This window comes from Puma concolor, chromosome D1 (assembly GCF_028749965.1).
Source record: "Puma concolor isolate L17-30 chromosome D1, mPumCon1.1.hap2, whole genome shotgun sequence".
In the NCBI taxonomy this organism is placed as follows: domain Eukaryota; kingdom Metazoa; phylum Chordata; class Mammalia; order Carnivora; family Felidae; genus Puma; species Puma concolor.
The window spans coordinates 30,379,086-30,391,151 of NC_141676.1; the positions used below are offsets into that span (position 1 = coordinate 30,379,086).

A 12,066-nucleotide genomic window follows, 5' to 3' on the forward strand; every position below is an offset into this window, starting at 1 on the left:
TTTATATATAAAATAAAATTTATATATAAAAAGTATATAAATAAATATATAAATATATATATATATATATATATATATTTTTTTTTTTTTTGCTAAAGCCTAAGGAAGTGCTATTGATTCACATTATTCCCCAAACTAGGCTTGGACTAATTAAATAACTCTCAAAACTGTCTCAAAAGCAAAATCGATGGTTTTCTTTCCTTTTAAATAAGGTATTTTCCTAAATTATTTTCTCTGGAAATAACACTAGAGATAAATAAAATGACTACTCTGATGTGATAGGTGTATCAGGGAAGAAGAGAAGTTTAGAGAAAAAATGAAATAAGAAAGGATTTAAATTATTCAGGCCTCCTTGGTCTGCTTCTATTCTTAAGAGCCTGGTGAATGGATTGGCATACCCCATGTGGGTCCTCAACATGGTCAGAGGATGGTGTTTATTCTAGTGGATCCCCCCCGTGTGAACTGGTTTGTTTGGCTACTTTTGACCAGAACATTTGCTAGCATTTTTTTCCCAGTAAGTGTTGCATAATGCAATGTTAAGAATTTTATCTCTGTTCTCAACAACTTGTTGTGCATGTGCACTTAAAATGGATGGCTTTCATTGTACTGTCATGCAATAAATCTGTCAGGTTGAATTTCCTTTTAGTAAGTCAGAAAATGAACTGAACACTTATATATTTTATTATTTTAATTTTTTTTAAGATTTTTATTTTTAAGTAATCTCTACACCCAAGATGGGGCTTCAACTCCCAACCCCAAGATCATGAGTCACGTGCTCTACTGAGTGAGCCAGCCAGGCACCCCATGAGCACTGATTTTAAATATAAATCAAAGATCCCTCACGTAATTGTGGCTTTATGTTTTTCAAAAGAATTAAATAAAGTGGTTAATTTGTTGCTAACTGACCTTTCTTTGGTGCTTGTCCCATTTAAGCATCCAGTGCAGTGAGTGATTTCTCCTTTAATGTCCCCACGTTTCCTTCTATTTTAAAATGGTAGGGAATGCCAGTCAGGTTAAAGATACTGAAACTGAAAGGAGGAACAAGGGACGTTCTTATACTGTTCTAGTCCTGTTGATTTTCATTGCCAGTTACTTGCACATGTTCATGGAAACAGTCCTTGCCTTGCACAGTTCCCATATGCAGGACTGTCAGTCGGCACCGTATCGTGCAAAGCCAGGAAAGCTTACCTTTATATATGTATGTATGAACATATACACGAATGTGTATGGCATGTATTTATTTTTAATTTTGAATGTGCTTATTTCTCAGATATTTGAAAATGGTAAAGACACTGGAGAGATCTCTGTTTGTATCAGCAAAAAAGACCTGGAGTCTAGTAGCCCAACACAAACTGGTGATATGATGGAAAAAGTGAGTTTACTGACTGGCTGTTTGTGGCTATATGTGTCTCTCAAGTTACTTGCAGTTAATTTAGACAATTACATCTTTAAAATTGTTTTGGGGAGATTAATCATTTGCTGCTCTGTAAAAATAGATAGTCTCAAGCTTGACTTTTGAATTTCTTAGGCTCTCAGCTTTGAAACAGCATTAACTCTTGGTCTCATACTTAACAGTATCTTAACCTTCATTCTGCCTGTAGTTGGAAATCTGTCTACACTGTACTCTGGGATTGCCCTCTTGTTTACACTTTGAAAGGAAGTGACATGATATTCAGTGGAGGGTATGTTCTGGGTTGAGGGTATTTCCAAGCCCTAAACCATAAGCAACTAGCATACAGTTAGTCTTCTCCTGTGCTCATTGTGGGCATGTCCAGATGGTTTATCTTAGGCACTCTTACCTTTGCTTATTTTCCAGACAATTGGGATGTTTCTCAGGCAGAACCAATATGTTCAGGGTCTTTATTTTGGGTCTTTGTCTTGCATAAAAGGACACTGAATACCCTGTTGTTTACAAATTGGGGTTATGCACCCAAGCATACACCAGTGTTCTGGGCTCTGTTCCTTGGCCTTTGTTTATAAACTTGCTCCTTTCCCTTCAGTTCAGCACCCTCTGATTTAATCTCTCCCTGGTGGTATCCATTACCTGGCCTTTACAGTCAATCACAAGAGTTGTATAGATTTTCATCGGATCTGATCATTGGCTGGGCACAGAAGAGATAGGAAACTCTACCTGGATTGATTAGAGAGAGAAGGATGAAGAGCCTTGGTTGGTTTCTTTTTACCTTCACATCTCTGACTATACAAATCAGCATTGTATAAAAGACTTCCTAGAATCCTCTACCTATTTTCCCTCTTAATTGTATTAGAAAATTTTACTTTTTGGTTTACATTAAAATTGAAGTCAGTATTTATGTTATCTTATATAGGAAGATATTATTTTATAGAAAGTTTTTGTGTTGGCTTATGGCACATTGAAACTGACCTATGCTTTGCTTTATATGCAAGTAATTCTAGGGGAAAAACTTGAATTAGGGGCACTATAGAGCTCTTTGTTAGGGAGATTCCCTTGTGGTACCCAAGGATGACTATTCCCTTGGCACGCACTTGTCTCAATCATTAGCCTAAGATGTTTCACACTCTTCTCAGGTCCTTGAACAAATTCTTATCTTATAAAGACTTGGTGATGATAGCTTTAAAGATAAATGGGTGAAGATTATCGCAACTTTTGGTTGCCATAACCCTGCCCTAGTCAATGACCTAGAGATGAAAGGCACTGAGGCTCTGACCTCCTGTAGGCTGTTGAATGCTCATCTTTGAACACCTAAAATTCAGTCTGTCACCAAGTTGAGAAAATAGAAATTGCAATGCTTCTCCTGTGAAAATGAATTTGGTTAAGTGGTCAGGTGTTCATATCCTCCTGCCACATACTCCTATTCTCTGTGTACATATTTCTTTCTTGGATCAGGCCTTAAATCTTTTATATCTTTCCCCTTTACAAAAAAGGATGATGCTTTCAAAGCAAAATCACTGTGATTTAAAAGATGATCAGCATTACATGTTTCCTGAAATAATAGCAACTCGACCAAAAATAAGCTCAAGGGCTGAGATCACACAGAAATAAATGTAGGGCTTTGTAAAAACAATCTATAGAATTCAAAATATGTTTGTGGCTTCAACGAACAAAGCCAAAAACAATGCAGATTTTTATTGTTCTATCACCTTCCCTAATCATTATTTTTAATTCAAAGGACTTGATTAGGCTGGATGAGAAACATTAACTTCAATGAAATGAAAAATGTGTCATTGTTTTCAGCCTTTCTGATGCTTAAGGGTAAAAATCTGGTCAACATAGAGGCGATGAAAACAATGTAGAGCTGATGAAGTTAGAGATGCGGTTATTTATCTCTAATTACAACAAAGCCTAAGTCTTAGGTGTTCTATAAATATGGTTGCTGATCAAAGAAAATATTTTACCCGGACAAGACTTTATAGCCAATAGGTGAGGAAACCTGGGGTATAAGGCAGGATCGCAACTTTGCCTTCTTTCGTCTAAGCTTCGGCATTTAGCTTCTCAATATACCTTCAATGCGAATTAATAGAAAGACCAAAAAACACCCTGAACAGCAGCTAGGCAAGAAAAGGCCACAAATATATCTGCCTCCCTGCCGAGATTACAGAGTAACAAGAAACTGAGAGACATAAGAACTGACAAGGGAGAGAAGAAAAGGAAGCCTGTGACAGAAGGCTCCAGGGAGAATAGAATGATGGATAGTGTGGGGTGCAGAGCAGGAAAGAGCTTAAACATTCAAACAAAGTTGATGGATAAGGAAAAATGTCCTTTAAAATTCCATGTGCAACACAGTTAGTTAGAATTACTTTCATTTAAAGTGTGCCTTAAATTAGAAATATCTTGATAATTTAGCAACCCGGAGCGTACGACAGAAGCAAACATTGGCAATGCTATTTTTTTAAATGTAAAATGGCAGCATTTCATACTTCACATTTCAATTATGGCTTACTCACAACTTGAAAACATTTTCATAATTGAAGCAACTCACAAGCTTTTGCAAGACTCTTAATTAAACTACATTCAAGAAGGGTTCGTCTAAGTGAATCAACATAGCCTGAAAACCATGTTTATTTCTGCAATCCTATAAGTGGTGACTTGTTCTACCATTGGTTACCGGAGGTTAGTTGGGAAGGGGGAGGTTGCTGGTTGTAAACTTGAACATGCTCTGGAAGGAGCCTAACAAAATGTGCAGCTCACACAAGAAAAGCATAACCCTTATCAAAGAGGACTGTTACCATGTGTAGAAGCTAACTGCTCTTTCTGTAAGACTGTCACATCTGCTTTCAGTCCCTGTGCCAAAGGGTCAGAGCTCAATCACAAGCCTGTGGCACCCCCTGCTGGTTAAAAGCCCCTGCTCATTTTGTTACTTTACACTGAGCTAAATATTGCCATCATTTCACACTTCTTTTAACATTCTATATGAATTTAATTATCATTTGTTTGGATTCATTTGTTACAGAGTACAGATTGTTTATTATATATGTTCACATTTTACATTATCTTCTTCTTCTTCTTCTTCTTCTTCTTCTTCTTCTTCTTCTTCTTCTTCTCCTTCTCCTTCTCCTTCTCCTTCTCCTTCTCCTTCTCCTTCTTCTCCTTCTCCTTCTCCTTCTCCTTCTTCTTCATTATTTTCCCCCACCACCAGCTACTTCTCAAGATCCATCAGAGGCTTCAAGGATCTCCCACCAACCCACTAGGCCTCAATTTTTCTTCAATCCGGCTTTTTAATGAGCATGGTCAAGAAATTAAGAATCCACTTTTGCTGAAGAATGAACAAAAAATTTGGGTCTCTTACGGTAAAGCATACAGGTAGGAACAAGGTGTTTATTTTCTGTCTGTCCTCAATCTTTCCAGCGGCAAGCTAATTTAAAAGGGGAGTTGAGAAGCCAAGTACTACCCTTTGTGAAATTTTTTTTGAAATTCTGCATTCCAATAAAATTTCCAGGGTGTTTTTTGTGAGACAGTATTGTTTGTGAGATATGACATCTCTCTCTCTCTCTCTCCTTCTCTCTCTCTCCCTCCCTCTCTCTCTCTCTCTCTCTCTGACTTTCTGTCTTAATGCCTTGTCATAGTTCTTGAAGTCTGCCTGTCAGCACAGCAAGCGGGATTTGTTCATGTCTGAGTAGTCACCTTAATGATAGCAGATGGAAACGCCACGGGGGGCCAAAGCCCATCACACTGTCATTGTCGCACACTGCCCTGACCTGCTTCCACTCCTCTATTTTTTTGTCCCTTTTTAAAGGAGAAATGGATGGTAATTGAAAAGGATCTTAAGCAAGATTTATGAAGCTGTGGACAACATGATTCCCCACTATCTCTCTATGTTTTCACAAATAAAGTCTTAACCTTTTAAGCACCAATGACAGGACAGCTAAAGATAAATTGGTAAAGCTTGTAAGCCCTATCCTATCAAAGTTATATTCCTCAAAAGCGCCTTACATTATCCCACAATAATTACTGGTTATTGCTGAGCATTGTGTAAATTTTTGTAGATTGGTAAATTCCTGCATAAAATTATCTGTGTTTCTGGAAAAAGAAAAAGGCTGCAGTCTACAGGCACTGATGAGCTGGGCTGTTGTGTGGAATATCTTAGAAATTTATGCATATTTTGACAGGACACATCCAGATGAACTCTGAAACTGCTTGTCAGGAAACTTAAACACACTTTTCTGCCTATTTAAAAAAATGTTAAGCCTTTACTTATTTGAATAAGGGAAATAGAGGAAAATAATTTTTCCTATCAGGTGTAATTGATCATATATTAATTATAATAACAATAGCGTAGACAGACTAGGAGCCGATTGGGTTTGCTATATATTCTAATAGTCAAAATTGCAAATACTGAAATAAATCTACCCAGAAATTCGTGAAGGTTTTGGAAGAAGTTGGTTGCATTAGTTGTGGGTAGCATATTATAAAATTCTATTTCTTCTCTCCTAGTAGAGTAAAATTAAAATGCTTAATAATTTCTTATGCTGTGTAGTGTATAGAATTAAAAATATATGTAAGGAGTGATGTTTTCTTCCATAGACAGATTTCAAAATATAATTTAATTACACATTAGAATTGTTTTTTACAATGATAGAACAGCGATGAATTTTATAGTGTCCAGGATTCTTGAATAATTTAGCAAGCTCTTCCAATGACAAGGAAAGGCTTTACTAAAATGTATGTCTAATAATTTCTTCTTAAGTAGTATTATTAAACTGAAAACAATGACTAATTTTGGTGTTTTTAATGATGTTTGTTATTTTAATAAGATCAACCAGCACACTTGTTCTTGGTTAATTGAATCATATTTATAGTATAACTAGTAAAATTCGAAGTATCTAGAATACCCTAAAATCACCTGAGGATGGTAGCTGGAAGAACTCATAAGTGTATATTTGTTTATATGTCATTGTTATTTTAATAGGATAATATTTTTTTTCTGGTTTTGATCCCAATATAAAGCACTAGGGAACAATTGTAGCATTGTGCTACCTTTGGAATTTCTAAAATTTATGTCTAAAAGTTATTTCCTAGATCTAGTTTGAAATATATTAAGACAATGTGCAATATGTACTAAGTAAATGAAATTCATTTTTAGACAGTAATGCTAATGTGTCTAATATATGTTGATATGTGGAGTTAGTTTGCTGAATTATAAAAAGATGATTTTGCCAGTATCTGCTTTTATTTTGAGTCTTGTAATTATTTTTTTTTCCCAATTTTTATTTTGGACAAGATGCAGTCTACAGAAAACTTGAAAAGTAGTACAATGAATACATATATATCCTTCACCTGTGTTCACGAGTTTAAAAAGTTGCCTTTTATATCTCCCTTCTCTCTCTTTTGAGAGGTTTGAGATTATTTGCAGACAACCATTAAAGTTTCAGTCATAAATGCTCCCAGTCATGTAACTGAAGAATAATACAATGTTCTTTTATGTCACCACATAGTAATAACTAGCACAGTCAGCAATTATGTAATTCATCTAATGTGCAATCTATGTTTAATCTACCCAAAATGTGCTTTAGAGTTTTTTGTGGTCCAGGATCCCAATAAGATTCATGCATAGCATCTAGTTATTTTCTCTAGTTCTCTTTAATCTAGAATATTCTCTCACCTTTGTTTTGCTTTTCATGACATTGAATTTTTTTTTTTTTTTGAAGAGTTCAGGCACTATTCTTGTAGGATGTCCCACATTCTGGATTTATCTGCATGTTTTCTCACGATTAGATTCAATTTAAAAAATTTTGACAACCCTACACAGGTGATGCGGTTGAGTCCTATAGTTATGAAGTTAAATATCAAGTCTTTGTCACCAATTGAGACAAAAATGGCTCATGGATGACATAATGCCAGTTGCCATTGTTTTTATTTAAGACGTTTCTCATTTGATTTTAATTCTCTTATAATTAAATTACTCTAAAACAAAATAACTAACAGTATGTAATATGGAAAATGAAATCAGCCTAGCATTTAGTGTGCTTATAAAAAATAGTAGTTCATAGCCAAATATTAAGAATTAGTTTAATTATCTTCTCCAGAGAATATTAATGGTGTGTTGCATTGTGTGAACGATAATTGCTTGTTTTTCTCAACTAAATACTTTGCTTTTATTATTGAAATTATTTTTAAAAATTACATGTGTTGCAACTGTCCTTGACATATTATCAATCAGCCAAATAAACTAAAATGTGCATTTCAGGTATCAGTATAAGATACCAACTGTAGTGCTTTATAATAGGAAATTCACTTTTGTGGACTTTATTACTCACTGATATTATAGGTTTTATTGTTTACTTGTGCTCAAATTTCAGTGTTTGTATAATTTTGCAGATCACTTTGATGTTTTTTTTCCCATTTTTCAGATCTCCACTAAGCCCTGTTTTGAGTCTGACCTTTGACCAGGTGACTGCATTTGACAGAGATGGCATTACAGTTGCATATAAAACCTTCTTGGATCCTAATGCTGTTCTGCTACCTGGATGTGACAAGTAAATTAACATGTGCTTGGTTAAAGTAATCTGTATTACCTAATTCAGATTTCCCAGAGTGAGAGATTGAAACACTGAAAGACGTTCTCTAATTGTCTTAATAAGCAATTGTGTATTTTTTTTGACTTATTACATGATGTAATGAGCTCATGTCTAAAAAGACTTATCAGTAACTTTTCTTAAGTTTTAAAAAACCATATGAAGCAATGAGCGGACTATAGTTTCTGCTTTGCAGAGGTAACAATTTTATTTGAAATGTAAAAACTGTTTTTAGTGGTTTCTAAATTAAGAGTTTTGAATGGAATCATTAAAATATTAAATAATATGTTTTCTTGTGGGAGTGTTTGTATTTAAGCATCTCATTTGATGATGATGAGAACAGAAGCAATTGAGAACAGAAGCAATATGCTAGAGAAATGGTGGGGTGGTGGCAACACAGGAGGTAGAAGATTTGAGCTTCTAGCCCCATCTCTGTTCATGATTGTACATGGGCGGGTGGGTGTCAGCTTCTTATCTATAAATAATAAAACCCAGTATTTACTAAGTGTTGACCACAGTTCTAAATGAATTGGGTAAGGATTTATTTAATCCTCAAAACAATTATTTTAATACCATCATTACCTTATCTCACTATTACTCCATTTTATAGAGACAGAAACTGAGGCACAGAGAGGCAGAGTAATTTGTCCATTCACACATTGGTACATGGTAGAGCCAGGATTCTAAAACAGATTGTCTTTTTTAAGAACTGTGGGCTTGGGGTGGCTCGGTTTGGTGACAGATTCTTGATTTTGGCTCAAGTCATGATCTCATGTTTCATGTGATTGAGCCCCACATTGGGCTCTGTGCTGGTCGTGCTGGTATTCTCTCTCTCCCCCCTTCTCTCTGCCCTTTCTCTGTTCATGCTGTCTCTCAAAATAAATAAATAAACATTAAAAAAAAAAGAACTGAAGGCTTACCCACTGTCTAGCACTGTCCAATAGAACTTGCTATGATGATAGAAGCATATGTTGTAATTATTGAGCACTTAAAATGTCACTAATGTGACTGAATTTTTAATTTTGTTTAAATTATACTGATTAAAAATGTTTAATATTTATTTATTCATTTTGAGAAAGGAGGGGCAGAGAAAGAGGGGAGAGAGGAGAGAGAGAATACCAAGTGGGCTCCATGCTGTCAGCACAGAGCCTGATGCAGAGCTTGATCCCACAAACCGTGAAATCATGACCTGAGCTGAAACCAAGAGTCCTATGCTTAACTGACTGAGCCACCCAGGTGCCCCTAAATTATACTAATTCTAATTTAAATAGGTATATATGATGAGTGGCTACTGTATTTGACACTGATAGTGTGTTAGATTAGGTGATCTCTCTGTAAGGTCCCATCTATATTTTATATTTTGTAATTTAACAAATTATAGTGTCCTTAATATACAGGTGAAAAGGTTATAGAGGGAAAATCCAGAGGACCAGAAGCAGTCTGATGAGGTCACTCAATCCAGCTAGTGTCAACCTACTGCTAAACATGTCTACAAAGATGAATTCTTTGGTCTTCTTTGGTTGTTTAAACAACTCTATCCCCCAGTGACTGCCTGCACTTTCCAGGCAAGATGAGAATCTGTTTTGTCTTCTTTTTCTTTATAGATAGAAAATTGGGGCGCCTGGGTGGCGCAGTCGGTTAAGCGTCCGACTTCAGCCAGGTCACGATCTCGCAGTCCGTGAGTTCGAGCCCCGCGTCAGGCTCTGGGCTGATGGCTCAGAGCCTGGAGCCTGTTTCCGGTTCTGTGTCTCCCTCTCTCTCTGCCCCTTCCCCGTTCATGCTCTGTCTCTCTCTGTCCCAAAAAAATAAATAAACGTTGAAAAAAAAAAAATTTAAAAAAAAAAAAAAAAAGAAAATAACGTATCAGCATTTCTTTTTATAAGCATTTCCATTTATAAGAAGATGTATTTCTTGTGCCACAATCTTTCCCCAAGCTACTAAATTTGCCCAGACCCTTTCCCTTCAAGTTTTAGCAAGGAGTTTAATTTTCAATTCACGTATTCCTTCTTAATTTCCCTTTCCTGGGTGCAATGAGTACCGTTTTACTGAATGGTTTTTAAGTTAGATCTAGGTCACTAAGCATAACAATATGAAACTGCCCTTAGTGCAAGCAAACTTATCTGGAGACAATTTACATAATTTTTGGATTCCATTTGAATTTTCTTTCTATACTCTAATGTGCATTATTTGAAATCTTAATAATCATACTCTAATTTATAGTTCTCAGGGTATTGGAAAAAATACTATTAACAGCCCCAGTACTGGTTTCTGTTGAATAACATGCTATGTGATGTATCTTAGCATATCAGTGTTGAGCCTGATAATTTTCTTTAGAATTAGGTTTGGTTTACTTTTAAAATAAGAATGGCTGAAGTAAGAATGAAACCCAGTTACTCCAGTTCGTGGCTTGTCCATGTGCTCATTAGACTGTACTGCCTCTTAAGACTGTCTAAAAATTACCAAAATAATGTGCTTTACACATCCACGCTAAGTATAAAAAAATCTGTTATTATTCGTAGTCCATTGTATTTAGAATAAAATTTAACAGTGAAGATGGTGCCCACTGTGAGTGATTCTGTAAGATTAAAAATCATTTTTTTTATTTCTCTGTTCTATTAATCATTAATTAGGCGTGGGATCCCTCAGTATCATAAATAATTGCAAGATACAAACTTTAAGTCTCCCTTTTCCCAGGTATGGATAACAAAACACATTACAAATTTCTGTTTAAAAAGATTATGGACTAAACATTTGTTTTTCTCTCCCCTGTAGAGTATAAGACATATAAGTTATCATACTAGTAGATTAAAGAGTATTGTAATTAAGTACATATTATTTTAACAAAAATAAATATTTTACTTTTCTTAGTTGGGAAGTTTGTGAAGGATTCCCAGTTAATTTCAATGGTACCAGTCAACAGATACCTGATCAATTTGAAAAGGTGGACTTGGAGAACCATTTCCTACAGAACAAGGTCAGAATTATTTATTGTACTTAATGAAGGTATTTTATGTAGTGGATTGTCATTTGATACATGGTGACTGAGTGGATTTTGTGAAAGTTTTTGAAAAGTTTCAAGTATTTTACAAATGTTGGGGCATTATTCTCTATTTCCTGTTAATTAAGCACTTTTAAAACTGAACCAATATATAGTATTCCTACTAGAAAAATTTTTACCTGGATTATGTCACTTAAGTACTATTGCTTAACATATTTTCTTTCTATCTACTGTATTAATAAGTTGGCATTGTTTTAAAAACTTTAAGATGGTAACAAGGATTTTATCTATTTGCTCTGTGGATCAATGTATTTAAGGAATAAGAGTTCTTTGGAAACCCACTCATGACAGTCCAATCCAAAAAGTCTATGTATTAATTTACACTTAGAAATTTCTCATGCCAGTAAAGAATTTTCTTCTCCAACTGAGCTATGAAAGGTCTTTTAACAGATATATTTTTTAATGTTTTATTTATTGTTTTTGAAAGAGAGAGAGAGAGAACGTGAGCAGGGGAGGGTCAGAGAGAGAGGGAAACACAGAATCTGAAGCAGGCTCTGGGCTCTGTGCCAACAGCTCAGAGCCTGATATGGGGCTTGAACCCACAAATCATGAGATCATGACCTGAGCCAGAGTTGAACGCTTAACTGACTGAGCCACCCTGGTACCCCTCCACATTTAATTTTTTACTGCCTGCAAATTTAACTGTGAATAGCCTATGGTTAACTGGAAACCTCACCAATAACATAAAGTCTATAAACACGTATTTTATATATTGTATGCAATATGTACTGTATTATCTACAGTAAGCTGGAAAAAAGAGAATGTTATTAAGAAAATCATAGTGTAAGAGAAAATACATTTACAATACTCTGCTATATCAAAGAACCGCATGTAAGCGGACCCACGCAGTTCAAGTCTGTGTTATTCCAGGGTCAACTGTATTTCTAATCCTGTTAGATTTTGAGCAAATGTAGAACATAAATGCAACTAAGAATTAATGCCTTTTGTATTTTATATTTATCTGATTTATTTACCATAGTTCTGATCCTGTTGGCATTGCTTTTTAGGTTTTTGCT

General features: G+C 35.2%; 1 protein-coding gene across 1 annotated transcript in view; it reads left to right on the forward strand.

The window, feature by feature from the left end:
• DCDC1 (doublecortin domain containing 1) overlaps positions 1-12,066 on the forward strand; it is a 497,922-nt gene that overhangs the window by 259,288 nt on the left and 226,568 nt on the right. Inside the window, exons 12-15 of the mRNA XM_086677755.1 lie at positions 1,271-1,372; positions 4,617-4,780; positions 7,828-7,953; positions 10,861-10,966. Coding sequence (XP_086533881.1) covers positions 1,271-1,372; positions 4,617-4,780; positions 7,828-7,953; positions 10,861-10,966 — 498 coding nt within the window. The remainder of the gene's footprint in view (positions 1-1,270; positions 1,373-4,616; positions 4,781-7,827; positions 7,954-10,860; positions 10,967-12,066) is intronic.